The sequence below is a fragment of the Vulpes vulpes genome, chromosome 7, assembly GCF_048418805.1.
Source record: "Vulpes vulpes isolate BD-2025 chromosome 7, VulVul3, whole genome shotgun sequence".
Taxonomy (NCBI): domain Eukaryota; kingdom Metazoa; phylum Chordata; class Mammalia; order Carnivora; family Canidae; genus Vulpes; species Vulpes vulpes.
In genome coordinates this window covers 66,108,643-66,129,087 of record NC_132786.1, presented here as the reverse complement: position 1 = coordinate 66,129,087, position 20,445 = coordinate 66,108,643, and the positions used below count along the sequence as shown (strand labels likewise).

General features: G+C 51.4%; 1 protein-coding gene across 1 annotated transcript in view; it reads left to right on the top strand.

The window, feature by feature from the left end:
* WNT3A (Wnt family member 3A) overlaps positions 1-19,059 on the top strand; it is a 44,585-nt gene extending 25,526 nt beyond the window's left edge. The window contains exons 3-4 of the mRNA XM_025988690.2: positions 7,870-8,135; positions 18,562-19,059. Of these exons, the coding sequence (XP_025844475.1) occupies positions 7,870-8,135; positions 18,562-19,041 (746 nt within the window). The 3' untranslated portion in view covers positions 19,042-19,059. The remainder of the gene's footprint in view (positions 1-7,869; positions 8,136-18,561) is intronic.
* Positions 19,060-20,445: the final 1,386 nt, after the last annotated feature.

The window sequence follows — 20,445 nt, the reverse complement described above, 5'->3', positions numbered from 1 at the left end:
AGAAACCCCCCCATTCCTCTGTGCCCACTACATTCCTCTGACAGAGGAGGTGTCAGAGCCCACCATATTAGCCCCCCATGTCCCTCTGATGGAGCGGGTGTCAGAGGCCCTGTGTTAGCCCCCCATGTCCCTCTGGTGGAGCGGGTGTCAGTATGCCTCATGTTAGCCCCCATGTCCCTCTGGTGGAGCGGGTGTCAGAGCCCCCCATGTTAGCCCCCATGTCTCTCTGATGGGGCAGGTGTCAGAGCCCCCATGTTAGCCCCCATGTCCTTCTGATGGAAGCGGCTGTCAGTACCTCCCGTGTTAGCCCCCCATGTTCCTCTGATTGGGCAGGTGTCAGAGCCCCCCGTGTTAGATCCCGTAGTCACCCCTCACATCCCTCTTAAAGAGGTGGTATCAGAAACCCCCTCCCCCTCTCCTGAGTGGGTATCATTTGTGGCCTCCTTCTACAGGCCTCCTGGATCTGGCCACTATTGAGGAGGGGGATGGGCCTGTGAGTCATGGTGCTCTGGGCTATGGTAGAGCCTGGGGGTTCAGTCCAGGGTTGCATCAGAATCACCTGGAGACCCTTTAGAGAAATAGGTATCCTTCCAAGAACTATGGCCGTGGGCCCAACATGTGTCTGATGTGACATGCTGCCCGGGGTGTCTGCTGCTGGGGCAGCCCCTAGGCCTTCTTCCCCGCACAGCTTCCTGAGGGGCCCACCTGGGCAGACAGGAATTCCATCACATCAATCAGTGCTCACATCTGAACCACAGCCCCTTCCAGGAACTTCTCCTGCCAGAGGTCACTGTGTTTCTCGGAAAGGCCACTGCAGCAGCCCCCTAGACAGATAGTCTCATCCCAGGAGCTTATGTAAATGTCCCTATCCTTCTCATTCAGTGTTGGCCCTCACAGTCTTCCCCCAGGAGAAGATGGGGCCCAGCCACCTCAAGGCTGCAGCCACCAAAACCAGCTTGGTGGAATCTCAGGACCCTTTGCTGGGCGTGTAGGAGCCTCTCCCTGGGCCCTGTCTGGGCTCAGCATTACTGCTGTGGGCCAGTGCATGCTGGGGTGAGGGGGCCTACAGGACCCATGGCAATGGGAGAGAGAGAGGAGTGCCCTTCTCCTTCCTGGGCCGGTTCTCTCAGCAGCATTAAAAGAATTCCCCAGACTCAAGGCAGTGTGTCCTCTCGGTCTCTGCTGCAACAGCCTCCTGGATGGCCTCCCTGCAAGAAGGTCAGCTCCAGAGCAGAGGCTGCAGGCTTCTTGTCCACTAAGAACACGGTCAGTGCTCAATTAGCAGTTGCTGATCGCCAACTTCATGGTGAAATGTGAGAAGGTGAACTTTCTTCAAAACATTCTTTTTGCATGTAAAAAGTTTTTTCTCTAAAATTATGCTATTTTTAATGTCATCCTCCCACAAAAAAGTAAAAGTAACAACAAGTGGTGATCCTAATTCAGTCTTCAAATGATCTCTCCTACTTGACAAGTCTGTGGAATTCAAATCTGGAAACAAGAATTTGTTAAGATCCCTCAAATGTTTTTGAAACCCAAGGAGGCAAAGTTACTGCGGAAGCCCATCTCATGGGTGACACCTAAGGCTCCACTAGCCTAACTGTGATGGAGCACTGTGGGGTGCTCTCCCTGCCTTCTGCCATACACCCAGCTCTCACCACACGGGACTCCCTCAGCTGCTCCAGACTTTACTCATCCACCCATCTACCATCTATCCATCCATCCATAAGTCCATCCATCCATCCATCCATCCATCCATCCATCATATATCCCCACCCACCCATCCACCCACTCATCCATCAATCCACCTACACATTCATCTATCATCCATCCATCCATCCATCCATCCATCCATCCATCCATCCAATGTATCCACTTATCCACACATCCATCCATCCACTCATCTATCCCCCCATCCATACATCCAACCATCTACCCACCCATCCACCCACCTACTCATTCATCCAGCAGCCACTCACCCACTCATTCATCTACTCATCCATCCATCCCAATCCTGCCCCAGAGTTCACATTGCCAAGCTTCATTATATGTTACTATTTCTCCTACTCTATCTCTCATGAACTGTAAGGCAGGTGACTTAGCACAGCCCAAAGCCACGAACTTGATCCACAACAGCGGAGCCTCTTACTAAAGACAGGATTCCCCTGGTTCACCCTCTTTCTTTCCAGTGCAGGAATTCTTTTTTTTTTTTTTTAAGATGTATTTATTTATTCATGAGAGACACAGAGAGACAGAGACATAAGCAGAGGAAGAAGCAGGCTCCCTGTGGGGAGCCTGATGTGGGACTCGATCCCAGGACCCCAGGGTCATGACCTGAGCCAAACCACTGAGCCACCTAGGCATCCCTCCATGCAAGGATTCTTTCCACCTAAGAGTGGATCATCTAGGTTCTCCTTAATTAACAATTGGGTGGGTAGTTCCTTCACCTTTTGAAAGCCTGGGTTGTTAGAAATTTCATCAGATAGAGCAGCAATCCCCTTTCTTGCAGATTTATTAGCTTGGTTCTTGAGAATGGGCACCTTACATCTTACCCACCTCATATTCCTAGTTTTGAGCCTAGTATATAGCTCTTTACAGACTCTTAGATCCCGGATGGATGGATGGTGGATGGATAAATGGATGGTGGATGGGTAGATGGATAGATGAATAAATGAATAGATGGTAGATGAATGGCAAGAAGGATAGATCATTGACATTTCACAGGAACTCAATAAATAATTGGTAATGAAACAATGTCAAGTTCCTGGCAAAGATGGCTTTCCCCGTGGAGAAGGCTTAACTCACAGAACGACTTTGTCACCAAATTTCCTTTCTCCTTCCTTTTCCCAGCCCCGACCTCAGTTCTGAAACTGTGACATTTTCCATTTGCCTTATCCTCTCACAGGAAAGTGAGAACACCTGGCAGTCCTAATTCAGTCCTCAAATGATCCCTGGTACTTGACAAGCCCATGAAATCCAAGTCTGGAAACAAGATCGGTCCTGTTCCAGAGCTCTGAGACCCCGGGAGGCAAAGCCCATCTCACGGGTGTGGAGGAGAGTCCTGGGGCCAGCAGGGCAGTCTGAGCAGCTCCAAGGGCTCAGGCAGGTGGTGTGCCAGGGACTTGGCACACTGGCAGCACAGGCCCTTTGGCCACCATCCCAGACCTGTGTCCCCTCCTCCTCTCCTGACCTGCTGTAGCCCATGGCCAGTGACAGTGACAAAGGTGTTTCCAATCTCATTCCCAAGACACGGTTCCCTTCCCACGGTGGGATGGATCCCCTCTGGTTCCCTAGCTGCCTCTGTTGTGTAAACAGAAGCAGAAACCTGACAAAGCTGCTGTCGGTGGCTAAGAACTTTGCTGTGACTGGGGCGGCTGCCAGGGCTCCAGACCCCAGTCTGATCCTTGCTGTGCCCTCCCCGCCCACTGCCTCAGGGGAGCCCCATCCTACCTCCCCCAAAGCCTGAGGCTACTCTAGCCGGTCAGATAATGACCTTCTTCTTTCCAACACCGGTGGAAATCTGATAAAAGCAACAGGTTCTCTATCCAAAAACAACACAACCCCCCACTCACAAGCTTTCTGACATGGCCTGTGATTCCTGCTTGGAGTGACGCTACCCCAAGATCCCTGGATGGAAAGCCCCAGTCCTGCAGGTGTCACCCGGGCATGCAGGGGGTCTTCCTCCTGCACGACCTCAGCATGCACTTTTACTTTTTCTCTGGAAAGAACCGTGGACATACAGAGGCACTGCAGGAGTGATGCTGACTCCGTTTCCCCTCCCAGACCTCCCGCAAGGCTAAGAACCCACAGATCCAGCTGCATCCATTGAAGCAGAGATCCCTGGGTGTTAATTCCAGACTTCACCCCGATTTCACCTATTTTCCACCTGTTCAGGGTCCCCTCTAGGTGTGTCTGCCTGGCCCTTGCCCCTTGTGCCCTCGAGACCAGGAGGAGATGCGTCAGGCCTTTGGGGTTTGCCTGACATTCCTTGACTCTGCTGGGAAGGCCTCCATGGGTGTCCCTGGAACACCTGCTAGAGGCACCTGCCGCCTGCCCACTGTGGGGCCCGCCGGCTAGGTGGGCCAGGCAGGGCATCTGCTATGCCAGGTCTCAGCTTCCCAAACTGCGTGGAGGCCGTATCTTCCACTTCCACGTGGACTTTCTTTGCCAGCACAACCCATCTCACACTTTTCTGGCCACAGGCCTTGTGGCGTTTCCTCAGACGCTTCTTTTCCTTCAGAGCAAGTTGAAGGCTACACGGTGTCCTCAGCCTTCGGACCTGGTGTGTGATGAGCCCCTTCTGCTCAGGGCAGGAGGGGAGATTGGGGCCCACAGGGGAGCCAACTGGGGCAAGCTGTGAGCAGGGCTGGACTGAGTTCTTCCTCCCAAGTTGAAGGCCTCCCCCACCGCCGCAATCACGCCCTTCCCCTCGAGTGTGTCTGGTGGCCTGGCCTGTCTGCCTGAGCCTGATAAGCAGCAAGCCCTTGTTCGGGTAAGGGGCAAGGCCCCAGGCTCGCTGGCTCTCCCCCAACGTCACAGGAGTGTGGTGGGCAGAGGCCGAGGCAGTCTTCCCCCAAGAGGAGTGTTTCTGGCCACCAGGGGCCTCAGGCAGCTTGAAGCAGCGCTGGGCTGTGTGCACTGGGCTCCCCGAGTGCCTAGAACACCGGCTGCAGGAGAGACCCCAGGCCAGTGCCAGCAGGGAGCCCAGTCTGGCTCCAAGGAGGAAGACAAAATAAAGGTGTGGCTCTGCTGGAGGGGAGGGACAGCAGGACAAGGTGCCTGGGTCCAGGCCACGCTGGCATTTATGCACAGAGACCTCAGACCTGCAGAAGGCAGTTCCGGGCCTGAGAACTGATGGGCTGTGCTACAGAGGAGAGTAAGGCAGGGCATCCAACATCTGGGGGAGCAGCTGTCTGCTGGCCTTCGGGGAAGGGACAGTGAAGGTTGCTGAGTGGGGAGGGGTGGAGAGCCAGCCCCACAGGCTCAGATCCTGCTGGGCCTCTCTGTCCCAACCCAGGGCTCCTGGAAACGCAGAATGAACAAGACACAGTCCCCACCTCAGGGAGCTTCCAGGCCAAGGAGGGGACGAATCAGGAGAGGGCGCAGGTGAGAGCTTCCCCGGCTAGTCAGTGACCACACTTGGACAGCATGGCCAGACCCCGGCTGAAGAGCACACGGAGGAAACGGCAGGTGCACATGACCAGAGGAGCAACTGGAAGTCTCCCTAGGGGAGTGACAAAGGCTGACTGTGGCTGGAGGCCAGGGAGCAGCTGCCAGAGCTGGGGGGGCAGCAGGTTGGGGGGGCGCTATGCGTAGGTCAGGCAAGGACACAGCCCCAGGAGCTCAGAGGGACCAGGCAAGATGCACTGGGCATGAAGCAAAGGGCTGTGCCCTCAGCCTTGTGTGATGTGTATGTGCACGTGTGCTTGCGTGTGTGCATAGGTCTGTGCATGCGTGCTTGCACGCATGCGTGTTTGTGCATGTGTTCTGCATATACATGTTTGTGTGCACGTGTTACATGTGTTTGCATGTCTGTGTGTTTGCATGTGTCCACGTGTGTGTATGCATGTGTGCATTGCATGTGTGCAAACGTGTGTTGTGTGCATGTGTGCCCATGTGTTTGTGTGTGCGTGCATGCTTGTGCACGCACTGTGCCCGTGTGTTTGAGACGCATGACACACACATGTGCATGGGGGAAAGCTGGAGGCAGGTGTGCAGGTCACATCCAGGAGCCTGTGATGGTACAGGTGACAGACGCTGAGGGCTGGACTCAAGGGCAGGGGAGGGGAGGAGGGAGGGGACAGTACTTGTGCGTTTTTCAGTGACAGGTATGGCGGCTCTTGGATGAGTCTGAGTGTGTGTGCTGCTGGCTGGAACTGTCTCGCCATTCCTCTGCCTCTACCTGCCTGGTGTCGGGGGTGAGCGAGCTTGAGGAAGCCAGGGGAATAGCCCACAGCCTCTGCTGGCAGTCTCTGCTCACTCCCCAAGATGAAGCCCACCTGCCCATCCCCCAGCCAAGACCAAAGCCACCAGGCACTGATGTGGGCAGGGACACAGCGGCACCCCACAATGGGAGCCACTGGGGGCCCCAGCACCATCCAGACCTGCTGCCCAGGAGGGACGTGGGGACACAGCAGGGCACCCAGCCCATGCCCAGCATGGAAGGCCTGGAGGGGCCCATCCTCACACCTGTCCTGCTCCCTTCTCCCTCCTGCTGGCGCAGGAGAGGTGGGATGCAGGTCCCCATCAGGACAGCAGCAGAGATGCCCACAGGTGCACCGGACACCGGACACCAAGCCCAGGTTCAGCCCCAGGCCTGCTGAACTCCAGAGCCCGTGGCTTTTTATCTAGATTTTTAAATTCCTGCTCGCCAGCAGGTAAGCTCCCTGAGGCTTCCATGTTCCCCTCTGCAGAACTTGGCAAAGAGCAGGCTCCATATGTGCATATGAAGGAGTGAGGGAGGCCCATCCACTCACGCAGGGTAGCCCCATCCTCACCTTCCCCCCAGAGGGGGTCATTGCTGGGTCCCCTTGCTGGAAGGCTCACGCAGACCCAGGACGCACGTGCACTCGTGTAGTCAGGGGAAGCCCAGCTGCAGACGTAGCCTCTGCAGAGCCCTCACAGCCTCCCCAGTGGACTCTGTCTGCTCCTGGTCAGCCTCACCAGCTCCTGCTTCCCAAGCCCCACCCCTCCTGCATGGCCCTTCGGCAAAACCATGTCCCCACACTCAGTTTCCCCTCATGTGGAGGGAGGAGGCTGCATCTGGGGGCCCCAGCAGCCTCCAGACCAGCCCCCAGGGTCAGCAGCAGCCTGGATGCTACAGCTCTCAGAATCTCCAGGTCCAGGAGCATGGAACTAGCATGAGGCAAAGGGTCCAGTGGAAGCACTGACCTCGAGGAGGTTCCAGAAAAAGTGGCCCTTCAGCTGGACCATGCAGGTCCCTGGAATTAGGGGTGGAAGATGGGAAAGTGTGCGGGCAGAATGAGAGGCACAAGTGGGCAGTGTGCGGGCCAGGAGCTGCCCCCAAGCAGGCCACCAGGCTGCTGGACACTTTCATCCTGGACGTCTGGGTTGGGGGTTTCTACCACGGGTTGTTTGGGCCCAAGAGGAAGGGGTCTTTAAATCTGCCTTTTCTCAGTGGATGATTTTGAGATTCATCCATGCCCCTCATTTTGTCCCCAATTAGACAGAATACCACTTTACTGGTTTAACTGAGGTAAAACTGACACAGAACATTCAGTTTCAGGCGTACCACATACTGATTCGATACACGCACATATTGCAGGATGACCACTACAGTAAGTCGGGTTAGTACCCCTCCCACCATGTGCTTACAATAATTTTTCTCGCAGTGGGAGCTTCTGCATCACATCGGCAGAGCTGACTGATTTCATGCCACAGATTTTTATCCGTTCACCTGCTGATGTACATTTGGGAGCCCCCAGCCAAGCCCTCTGCTTCCTGGCCCCTGAAGCACCTGAGCTTCCTCGGGGGTGAATACCTAGCTGAATGGCCAGTCACATGGTAGGGGTCTGGCTTCAAGAAGCTGTCAAACTGCTTTCCAAGGGGCAGCACCAATTTCCTTGCCCCCAGCAGTGTAGGGGGTTCAGGTTTTGCACGTCCTGGCCAGTGCTGGCTCTGATCTGACCCTTGGATTGCAGGGGTCCCTGTGTTTCCTCATAGAGACTGATACCCAGTCCCCCTCCTGGGGCTCGTTGGCCCTGCCTGGCCACTGGGGAGACTGTAAGTCCAGCACCCACAACCACCCCAGGGACCCAGGCCCAGCCCAGCAAGGGGCCAAGATACCCTGGGGCCAGGTGCCACCCCCGCAGCCCTGCTGGGTCCTGCCAACTGGGTTGCCTCTCTCCGCAGCCACCCGGGAGTCTGCCTTTGTGCACGCCATCGCCTCGGCCGGCGTGGCCTTCGCTGTGACACGCTCATGTGCGGAGGGCTCCGCTGCCATCTGTGGCTGCAGCAGCCGCCACCAGGGCTCACCAGGTGAGGGCTGGAAGTGGGGAGGCTGCAGCGAGGACATCGAGTTTGGTGGCATGGTGTCCCGGGAATTCGCTGACGCACGGGAGAACCGGCCAGACGCCCGCTCCGCCATGAACCGCCACAACAATGAGGCCGGACGCCAGGTATGTTGTCGGCCCTTGGCTGGTCCTGGAGGTGCACGGGGAGTTGTCCATCCAGGCCGTGTGCCCCCAGGGGGTTGGGAAGGGGGCCATTGTACGGCCTTGTGGGGGCTGGGGGATGCACTCTCTGACCACATTCTTGAGGGTCCTGGAGACATGGAAGATTTTTTTTTTACATATAAATTTATTTTTTATTGGTGTTCGATTTGCCAACATATAGAATAACACCCAGTGCTCATCCCGTCAAGTGCCCCCCTCAGGGCCCGTCACCCATTCGCCCCCACCCCCCGCCCTCCTCCCCTTCCATCACCCCTAGTTCATTTCCCAGAGTTAGGAGTCTTTATGTTCTGTCTCCCTTTCTGATATTTCCCACACATTTCTTCTCCATTCCCTTATATTCCCTTTCACTATTATTTATATTCCCCAAATGAATGAGAACATATAATGTTTGTCCTTCTCCAATTGACTTCACTCAGCATAATACCCTCCAGTTCCATCCATGTTGAAGCAAATGGTGGGTATTTGTCGTTTCTAATGGCTGAGGAATATTCCATTGTATACATAGACCACATCTTCTTTATCCATCATCTTTCGATGGACACCGAGGCTCCTTCCACAGTTTGGCTATTGTGGACATTGCTGCTAGAAACATCGGGGTGCAGGTGTCCCAGCGTTTCATTGCATCTGAGTCTTTGGGGTAAATCCCCAACAGTGCAATTGCTGGGTCGTAGGGCAGGTCTATTTTTAACTCTTTGAGGAACCTCCACACAGTTTTCCAGAGTGGCTGCACCAGTTCACATTCCCACCAACAGTGTAAGAGGGTTCCCTTTTCTCCGCATCCTCTCCAACATTTGTGGTTTCCTGCCTTGTTAATTTTCCCCATTCTCACTGGTGTGAGATGGTATCTCATTGTGGTTTTGATTTGTATTTCCCTGATGGCCAGTGATGTGGAGCATTTCCTCATGTGCATGTTGGCCATGTCCATGTCTTCCTCTGTGAAATTTCTGTTCATGTCTTTTGCCCATTTCATGATTGGATTGTTTGTTTCTTTGCTGTTGAGTTTCATAAGTTGTTTATAGATCTCAGATACTAGCCCTTTATCTGATACGTCATTTGCAAATATCTTCTCCCATTCTGTAGGTTGTCTTTGAGTTATCTTGATGGTATCTTTTGCTCTGCAAAAGCTTCTTATCTTGATGAAGTCCCAATAGTTCGTTTTTGCTTTTGTTTCTCTTGTCTTCATGAATGTATTTTGCAAGAAGTTACTGTGGCCAAGTTCAAAAAGGCTGTTGCCTGTGTTCTCCTCTAGGATTTTGATGGAATCTTGTCTCACATTTAGATCTTTCATCCATTTTGACTTTATCTTTGTGTATGGTGCAAGAGAGTGGTCTAGTTTCATTCTTCTGCACGTAGATGTCCAATTTTCGCAGCACCATTTATTGAAGAAACTGTCTTTTATCCCGTGGATAGTCTTTCCTGCTTTGCTGAATATTAGTTGACCATAAAGTTGAGGGTCCATTTCTGGATTCTCTATCCTGTTCCATTGATCTATGTGTCTGTTTTTGTGCCAGTACCACACTGTTTTGCTGACCACAGCTTTGTAGTACAACCTGAAATCTGGCATTGTGATGCCCCCAGATATGGTTTTCTTTTTTAAGATTCCCCTGGCTATTTGGGGTCTTTTCTGATTCCACACAAATCTTAAAATAATTTGTTCAAACTCTCTGAAGAAAGTCCATGGTATTTTGATAGGGATTGCATTAAACGTGTAAATTGCCCTGGGTAACGTTGACATTTTCACAATATTAATTCTGCCAATCCATGAGCATGGAATATTTTTCCATCTCTTTGTGCCTTCCTCAATTTCTTTCAGAAGTGTTCTGTAGTTTTTTAGGGTACAGATCCTTTACCTCCTTGCTTAGGTTTATTCCTAGGTATCTTATGCTTTTGGATGCAATGGTAAATGGGATCGACTCCTTAATTTTTCTTTCTTCAGTCTCAATGTTAGTGTCTAGAAATGCCACTGACTTCTGGGCATTGATTTTGTATCCTGCCACACTGACAAATTGCTGTATGAATTCTAGCAATCTTGGGGTGGAGTCTATGTAGAGTATCATGTAATCTGCGAAGGGGGAGAGTTTGACTTCTTCTTTGCCAATTTGAATGCCCTTTAATGTCTTTTTGTTGTCTGATTGCTGAGGCTAGGACTTCCAGTACTATGTTGAATAGCAGTGGTGAGAGTGGACATCCCTGTCTTGTTCCTGATCTTAGGGGAAAGGCTCCCAGTGCTTCCCCATTGAGAATTATATTTGCTGTGGGCTTTTCGTAGATGGCTTTTAAGATGTTGAGGAATGTTCCCTCTATCCCTATACTCTGAAGAGTTTTGATCAGGAATGGATGCTGTATTTTGTCCAACGCTTTCTCTGCATCTATTGAGAGGATCCTATGGTTCTTGGTTTTTCTCTTGCTGATATGATGAATCACATTGATTGTTTTATGAGTGTTGAACAAGCTTGCATCCCGGGGATAAATCCTACTTGGTCATGGTGAATAATCTTTTTAATGTATTGTTGGATCCTATTGGCTAGTATCTTACTGAGAATTTTTTGCATCCATGTTCATCAGGGATATTGGTCTATAATTCTCCTTTTTTGTGGGGTCTTTGTCTGGTTTTGGAATTAAGGTGATTCTGGCCTCATAGAAGGAGTTTGGAAGTACTCCATCTCTTTCTATCTTTCCGAACAGCTTTAGTAGAATAGGTATGATTTCTTCTTTAAACGTTTGATAGAATTCCCCTGGGAAGCCATCTGGCCCTAGACTTTTGTGTCTTGGGAGGTTTTTGATAACTGCTTCCATTTCCTCCCTGGTTATTGGCCTGTTCAGGTTTTCTATTTCTTCCTGTTCCAGTTTTGGTAGTTTGTAGTTTTCCAGAAATGCGTCCATTTCTTCTAGATTGCCTAATTTATTGGCGTATAGCTGTTCATAATATGTTTTTAAAATCGTTTGTATTTCCTTGGTGTTGGTAGTGATCTCTCCTTTCTCATTCATGATTTTATTAGTTTGAGTCTTCTCTCTCTTCTTTTTAATAAGGCTGGCTAATGGTTTATCTATCTTATTAATTCTTTCAAAGAACCAACTCCTGGCTTTGTTGATCTGTTCCACAGTTCTTCTGGTCTTGATTTCATTGAGTTCTGCTCGACTCTCTTCTTCTGCTGGGTGTAGGATCTATTTGCTGTTTTTTCTCTAGCTCCTTTAGGTGTAAGGTTAGCTTTTGTATTTGAGTTCTTTCCAGTATTTGGATGGCTGCTTGTATTGCGATGTATTTCCCCCCTCAGGACTGCTTTTGCTGTATCCCAAAGATTTTGAATGGTTGTATCTTCATTCTCATTAGTTTCCATGAATCTTTTTAATACTTCCCTCATTTCCTTGTTGACCCTTTCATCTTTTAGCAGGATGGTCCTTAATCTCCATGTGTTTGAAATCCTTCCAAACTTCTTGTTGTGATTTAGTTCTAATTTCAAAGCATTATGGTCTGAGAATACGCAGGGGACGATCCCAATCTTTTGGTATTGGTCAAGACCTGATTTGTGACCCAGTATGTGGTCTATTCTGGAGAAAGTTCCATGTGCACTTGAGAAGAATGTGTATTCAGTTGCATTTGTATGTAAAGTTCTATATATATATCTGTGAAATCCATCGGTCCACTGTATCATTTAAAGCTCTTCTTTCTTTGGGGATGTTGTGCTTAGAAGACCTATTGAGTGTAGAAAGTGCTAGATTGAAGTCACCAAGTATAAGTGTATTATTATCTAAGTATGTATTAACTTTGGTTATTAATTGATTGATATATTTGGCAGCTCCCACATTCAGGGCATAAATATTAGTGATTGTGTCCTATCATCAGTATAGATAGATCCTTTAAGTATGATATAGTGTCCCTCTTAATCTGTTACTACAGGCTTCGGGATAAACTTTAGTTTATCTGATATAAGGATGGCTACCCCTGCTTTCTTTTGAGGACCATTTGAATGGTACATGGTTCTCCAACCTTTTATTTTCAGGCTGTAGGTGTCCTTCTGTCTAAAATGAGTCTCCTGTAGACAGCAAATAGATGGGTCCTGCTTTTTTATCCAGTCTGAAACCCTGCGCCTTTTGATGGGGTCATTAAGCCCGTTCACGTTCAGAGTTACTATTGAAAGATATGAGTTTAGTGTCACCATGATACCTATTCAGTCCCTGTTTTTGTGGATTGTTCCATTGGACTTCCTCTTAAAGAGGAATTTTAAGAGTCCCCCTTAAAATTTCTTGCAGAGCTAGTTTGGTGGTCACATATTCTTTCAGTTCCTGCCTATCTTGGAAGTCTTTATCTCTCCTATTCTGAATGAGAGCCTTGCTGGATACAGTATTCTTCGCTGTATGTTCTTCTCATTTAGGACCCTGAATATATCCTGCCAGCCTTTTCTGGCCTGCCAGGTCTCTGTGGAGAGGTCTGCTGTCACCCTAATATTTCTCCGCATAAAACTTAGCGATTTCTTGTCTCTTGCTGCTTTAAGGATCTTCTCTTTATCTTTGGAATTTGCAAGCTTCACTATTAAATGTCGAGGTGTTGAGCGGTTTTTATTGATTTTGGGGGGGGGGCGGGAATCTCTCTATTTCCTGTATCTGAATCCCTGTTTCCCTTCCCAGATTAGGAAAGTTTTCAGCTATGACTTGTTCAAATACATATTCTGGACCTCTGTACCTTTCAGCACCCTCAGGTACCCCAATTAAACGCAGATTTTTCTTCCTCAGGCTGTCATTTATTTCCCTTAATCTATCCTCATGATCTTTTAATTGTTTGTCTCTTTTTTCCTCAGTTTCCCTCTTTGCCATCAACTTGTCTTCTCTGTCACTCACTGGTTCTACCTTGTTAACCCTCGTCGTTAGGACCTCTAGTTTGGATTGCATCTCATTTAATTGATTTTTAATTTCTGCCTGATAGATTTAAATTCTGCAGTCATGTAGTCTCTTGACTCCTTCATGCTTTTTTCTAGAGCCACCAGTAGCTTTATAAATGGGCTTCTGAATTGGCTTTCTGACATTGAATTGTAATCCAAATTTTGTAACTCTGTGGGAGATAGGACAGTTTCTGATTCTTTCCTTTGAGGTTTTTCCTTCTAGTCATTTTGCTCAGTGCGGAGTGGCCAAAAGCAAGTCGTACTTGATAGAGGCATTAATTCTTCTCACTGTAGCATTCCAGCTGTTCTCTCTTTAAATCTCAAGCCGAATTCATAGGTTTTCAGGATGATTTGAAGGTTATCAAATCATAACCCCCCCACCTAATTAGGGGGACAGGTGGGGACAGGTTACTTGGGGACCCTACTCTTCTGCCATCCAGCCCCGCCTCCATGGAAGATTTCTGAGCAGGACATGTGCCTCAGTTCCCTGGAGGGTGTGGCTGGGTGGATGGGCCATCCTTGGTGGCCAGGCTAGAAATCTGCTCACCTACTGCCTGGGGCTCTCTGAAACAGCCAGTCCATTCACTGCACAAGGGCTGAGGGCATTCCCACAGGGTGGCAGGTGGGATACAGGGCTGCCTTGTTGGCCTGCCTGCAGTCCAGGGAGGAAAAAGTGAAGCCCCTGCAGCACAGTTTGGGACATTGTGTGATAAAGAAATGCACACACAGGGTGACCCGGGCACCTCGCAGGGGCCACACCCCGGGCTGGCATCTTAAAACAAATGCTTTCTGCTGGTACTGGGAGCAGTGCATGCAAAATAGCTAACAGCTATCTAGGTAGAGGAAAGCCAGGAGAGCCCTGGGGCCACCCAAAGCCTGTGACCAGGAGTGAGGCTGTCTGGAAGACAGCATGTAGAAAGCAGAGGAAGAGGACAATCAGGACCATGCTGTGAAGGGCTATATATGTTGGAGTGGACTGGGTCTGATGGTCGTGGAGAGCCCACAGGGGACCGGTCAGTCATGGGAGGTGATGCTCTAGTAGTTTCAGCAACACCAGGATGGTGCTGGCCTGGGAACCAGGGCATCGCAGAGGCCTGAAGCGTTGGGCTGCCATCAAAAGAGAACAAAGAAACCGACTCATCTTCCTGTCCAAGACAAATACAAATGCAGGACGAAATGGGAAAGGGGCCCCATTAGACACAGAGGAAGCCCACCTGTGTACAGTCACCCTACCTACCACAGGACAACAGGGCAGCACAGACAAGAAATGGTCCCTTCAATGAATGGTGCCTAGTCAATCAGACAATGACATGGTGGGGAAAAGACGCTGACCCCTACCTCACGCCATATATACAGTTAATGCCAAACCCAAATGGAAAAGGTAAAACAAATGAACAGAAATGTTAGGCAGAAAACATGGAATGTTTCTATGACCTTGGAGTAGGCAGAGATTTTGTAAACAGACTGATAAAAGCACTTGCAATGAAAGAAAACTGTAATAACGTGGACATATTAAAAGAGGCCAAAGAGACAACTGGAAGGGAACATGACAGGAGTTTCTGGGGAGCTGATGTCCAGTGGCTGGCAATTTGTGAAATTTTGTCAGGTTTTGCATTTATGACATATATACTTTTGTATGTATATTATGCTCCTATGAAGTTATTTTAGGTGTCAAATATGTAACCTTGAATAGTGAGAAATTAGTGGCCCAAGGGCCAGGAGAAGGCAGAACTCTGAGCCCAGGAGCTGAATCAGCTTTCATCCTGAACTGGGCCACAGTGCATACACTTCCGGCAGCCTCGCCATCTCCAGGAAACCTCCCCCTGGTTTAGGCCGGAGCTCTGAGGAGTAAAGGAAAACCAGAAGGAGACCAGCTCTTGTATACAAGTGCAGGCTAGAAAAATCTCAAGATCTGGGAACAGATTATGGTGATCCCAATTGCTCGTTTTCCCACATACCTGGAAAAGGCAGGCAAATCCCCCTTTGAAGGGTGATAACCATATTCAAGGTCAAAAAATGTTTCTACAAATAATTTTCCAAACACAGCATCCAGCACAGAATCAAAGGATAACCTGTCACATGAGCTGGTGACACAATGAGTGATTGTCAGCAAAACTCGCAGAAACAAGTCCACAGGGACTCTGATACTGGAATTATGAGACACAGACTGTGGAAAAGAAATATGCTTACTTAGGTTTACAAAGCCAAAATGCGAGTCTGAATGTCTCAGCGGGGAACTGGAAACTATACAGATCATATAATATCCTTTGGAAAGAATCCCATAGCAACTGTAGAGTGGAAAGACCTGTGAGGAATCACAGTGAATACAAGCATTTCCGTCTGCAGCCCCTCAGAACCCCACTAAAATGACAGTGAATGAATCTTACAACACATCAACACAGGGATGCTCCCGACAACATGGAAGCCAGGAGCTGAGCATGGCAGCAAAAGTTTGTAAACTAAGAAGCAGATGCATGAATACTCCGGTCTTAGAAGCAAGTAGAATCCTAAATGAGTAGAGAACTCTGAGAACCAACTCGGGACGTACTAGTATCAGGTGTCTTGAAAAGTGCAGCTTAAAAATGGGAAGATAGATTGATAATTTACAGTAAGAGTACTTTAGAACCCACCAGGCCTTTGTCCAATAGCTTGTACCCAGGCAAATGCCCCCACCCTTTACCAAGGCAGAAATCTGCAGGTGTGTTCCCCAGGAAAGACAAAGCACTGTGTGTCCAGACAGAAGGACAGCAAGCACAGCCTGGGTGAAGGTGAGGTTTCCCTGAGTGAAATCCCCATCTACACACACATTTACCTTCCTATTGTCGGTATTCCACACTGACCATGATGACCCTCCAGGAAGGGGGATGGAACCAACCCAAGAGGAAACTCAAAGATACTGACCTGGGGTTCCCCAAGAAATAATGGAGCCAGGTCACTCTACAATGAGGGGCCCATGCAGATTAGCCCCCACCAAGGAGCTGAGCTTCCAACATGACAGGTCAGGTCCTCCTTTTAAGTATCAGCAGACAGCCCGGGATCACAGGACATCTGAGGAAGGCCTCTCACAACCACAGAGGTAAAGATAAAAACAAACAGGAATAAAACATTGTAAAGAGAGGTGAAAACTTCAAACTCCACCAGTCTTCCAGGCACCTGGCTGGCTCTATTGGTAGAGTGTATGACTCCTGAGCTCAGGGTCATGAGTTTGAGTCCCACATTGGACATTGAGATTACTTTTTTAATTTAAAAAAAAAAGATTGAAAAAAGTTAAAGAAAAAAAACCCTGCCACAATACCCAGAGAGAGAAAATACTCTCTCCAAAAAGTGGGATAGGATGTTGAATCAAAAGAACTTTCAGGGAAGGTGGGAGAAACTGCTAGAAAATAAAGGTAGAATAGAAGAAACCAAATTCCCAGCACAAAGGTTGTCTGAGACAAGGCAGAGATGGAAAAGAGGAAAAGAATGGAGAATACAAAGGATCTGTCCAAGAGACAATGACAGATATGATGTAGAGGAAGTCAGCTAAGAAGGCAGGAAGGTACCCAGAATCACAAGGTTCAGACCGAACAGACCGTATGCACTGGCGCATGAGAGAGGAGACCCACGTCAAGACCCATCACCCTGAAATTCACAGCCTACAACACAGGGAAGCCGTCCACTCTGTGGGTTTCATGCAGAGGATCTGGGATCCAAATGGTTCCCAAGAACAACAATGGAAGCTGGAAGAAAAATGGAGCTGTGCTAAAGGGAAATGAGTTTCTAAGCCAAGACTTTTATACCCAGCTAAACCATCTCCAACTTTTTAGGTAGAAAAGCTGCGTTTTGGGACATGCATATTTCCCCAAATCTGCCAGACAGCTTCTGAAAAAGATGTCCCCGAGAAGCTGAAATCTTAAAATATGTGGTGTGTTTAAACATCTCAAAGACAATTCGGGCAAAGCCTGAGCCTGAATCCATAATAGGTACATTAAAAACAGCAACCACAAAGTTTTGTAGGAAAAGAAAAGGAGTGATCATGGGGCTCAGCTGGGTATGGCATCTAACACAATGCCAATACTGCCAGCACTCACTATTGATCTAACTGGAGTATGCTTCAGTTTTTAGGGTGGAGGGGGCTGGGCAGGTGTGCATTTGGAGTGGCGGGGTGATGATAAAAGAGCTGAATTCCTGCCCTCCATGGGGACAGGGGAGACATTGCTGGGCCCCTCAACACTCAAGATGCAGCAAGTCAAACATTCTATTGAGATGCAAGAGGGCCATGTGTTGCTCTGGCTGGTCAGGAGGTGCCGTGTGGGCCTGGGTGTGGGAGCAAGTCTCAGGTACTCTTGGACTCCTTAAAGTACATGCATATATAACTTTTATAAAAGTAAACCTAAAGACATTGAAAAGGTCTCCTCTGGAAAAGAGAAGAGGACAGACATAAGACAGAAATTAACTGTGGGGTGGGGTGCAGTCATTGCAGATGCCCTGGGAAAGAGCCAATAGCCAGTAGGAGAGAAGTGTGGAAGACACAGCAGGGAGGGGACAGGGTGGGGATGCACTTGGGGCTGTGTCTGGATGCACAGCCCACCTCACACTGACCAGTAGGGGAATAATGAGACTCGCATATGCAGCTGCAGATATTCTTGTAACTGCATTTTAAAAAGGAAGCAGCTGGCATTCATTTTAATGTTGAATTTTATTGTGGCCGATATATCAACCAATGTGTTATCATTGCAATGACAGTCACAATAGTAAAACAGCGAATGAAATGTTATAGTCCTCCTCTTGCGTGAGGTCTGGGGGGGGTCTGCGCCAGCCAGCAGACAGCCCATGGCCCCCTGGACCAGCCCCATCTCTAGGGCTCATGGGTGGCAGGTGTGCACCCCAGCGGTCAATGCAACATTAACCTGATTGAGTCAGACACCCCTTAGCCCCCAACCCTGTCCCTTCCCTCAAAGAGAGAAAGGAAGAAATGCATTCCTCAGTCAGGCCCTGTGGCTGTTGACCCTCAGGACCCAGAGTCCCCCAGCCTGGTGCTGCACACCTCTTCCAATTCCCTTACATACCTCTGAAGCCAGCTTCCGGGGGGGGGGTGCAGCCACCCCCATCACCTCGCCACCATGCACAGATCCTCTGGGCTACTGTTCCAGCCCACATCCTCCCTCCTGCATGCCCGAAACGCATCATCACCTCACAGTCCCTTCCCTTCCTTCGCTTGGTCCTAGAGGATGTAGAAATAGACCTGACCCCAGCCGAGGAGACCTCTCTCCTCCCAGGCCCTGCCCTCCGTGGACCTTGGGTCAGCCAGGATGCCCCCTGCAGTGCACGGAAGAGGCGGCGCCGGTGACCCCCGTGAGAAGGGACAGGTCTTACTGGGTCAGCCAGCACAACAGGAGGAGGGGAGCCGCCGGCCAGGACCTCACCCCGGGGAAGACGGACCGCACAGGCGAGCCAACCCGGGCAGGGGGTGCCGAGGGCCAGCCCTGACGCCCCGGGGTGCGTTCCTGCAGGCCATCGCCAGCCACATGCATCTCAAGTGCAAGTGCCACGGGCTGTCGGGCAGTTGCGAGGTGAAGACCTGCTGGTGGTCACAGCCCGACTTCCGCTCCATCGGAGACTTCCTCAAGGACAAGTACGACAGCGCCTCCGAGATGGTGGTGGAGAAGCACCGCGAGTCGCGCGGCTGGGTGGAGACGCTGCGGCCCCGCTACAGCTACTTCAAGGTGCCCACGGAGCGCGACCTTGTGTACTACGAGGCCTCGCCCAACTTCTGCGAGCCCAACCCCGAGACCGGCTCGTTCGGCACCCGCGACCGCACGTGCAACGTGAGCTCGCATGGCATCGACGGCTGCGACCTGCTGTGCTGTGGCCGCGGCCACAACGCGCGCACCGAGCAGCGCCGAGAGAAGTGCCACTGCGTCTTCCACTGGTGCTGCTACGTGAGCTGCCAGGAGTGCGCGCGCGTCTACGACGTGCACACCTGCAAGTAGCGCGACCCCGCCGGCGGGCGGCTGGGCTGGGGGCCGGGCTCCTCCCTTGATTAGGTGGGGCGGGGCTCCTGGATGGGGGCGGGGCTCCTCCCTGATGGGGCGGGGGCGGGGTTCCTGGATGGGGGCGGGGCTCCTCACTGGACGGGGCTTCTCACTGGACGGGGGGCGGAGGCTCCTCCCTGATGGGTCAGGGGCGGGGCTCCGGATGGATGCAGGCTCCTCCCTGGATGAGGGCGGGGGCTCCTCCCGGATAGGGCGGGGGCGGAGCTCTTGGATGCGGGCGGGCTGCTCCCCGGATGGGGGCGGGGGCTCCTACCTGGTGGTGCGGGGATGGGGCTCCTGGATGGAGGCGGGGCTCCTCCCGACGAGGGGCTAGGGTCTTACCCGGGGGAGGGCTCCTCCCGAGAAGAAGGGGGACGGGGCTCCACCCCGATAGGGCAGGGTCCCCAGCTGGGGCTTCCAGTGGCGGGCGGGGTCCGCCTGACGAGTGCTGGTTTCCTCCCTGGATGGGGCGGGGATCCTCTCTGGGGGCGGGCTCCTGAATGGGGGTGGGCTCCTTCCTAGGAGGGCGGGGGCGAGGAGAATCCTCGGACAGATTCTGGTTCCTTTCTTGAAAGGGCCGCGGTTTCTCCGTGGGGGCGGGACTTCAGGACGGGGACCCCTGGATGGGAGAGGGTTCCCAGCGACAGGGCTGGGATGAGGCTCCTGAGTGGGGTGGGCTTCCACCCAGCTGCGGGCCTCCTGGGTGGGAGCGGGGCTCCTCCGTGATGGGCGGGGTTCCGTGGGTGTAGGAGGGAGTTCATCCCTGGGGCGCAGCTCCCTGCTGCCATTTCCCCCACCCCCACCCCATTTCGTCTGTGTGAAGCAGTAGCTCCTGCGGAACTAGAAGCGGAGACCCCGAGGGATGGCATCTGGCCCTCCCACCCCTGGTCTGGGCGCCGTGGTCCAGTCTGGTACCCTGGAGCTGTTCAGGGGTCTGGAGGCATCTGCCAAAGTTCCCACGCAGGACCCCGGCCTGGGTCGCCTCTGGCCGTGCCGAGCCCCAGGAAACGGTTCTGGCCGGTGAAAGGACGGGGAGCCCAGCAGCAGAGGAGTCTGGACTCTAAAGCCTGGCTGTGCCCTGGCTGCCACGCGCCCTGGCCTCGGCCACCCAGGCCACCTTCCCAGGGACGGTTCCAGCGTCACTGCCAGACCGCGCTCTTGGCTTGGTCAGCAGGGACCTGCACTTTGCAGCTGCCTGAAAGTCTCAGTGCCTGGCCAGCCCTCCTCTGTCCTCACCTCCCATCCACAGGGGACCAAAGCATCCAGTTCCATCCCCATCCTGACTCCCACTGGGCCTCAGCACCTGTCCCCCCATCTCCCTGGCCCACAGCCCCCTAGGAAGGGGAAGGCAGGAAGGGGGCT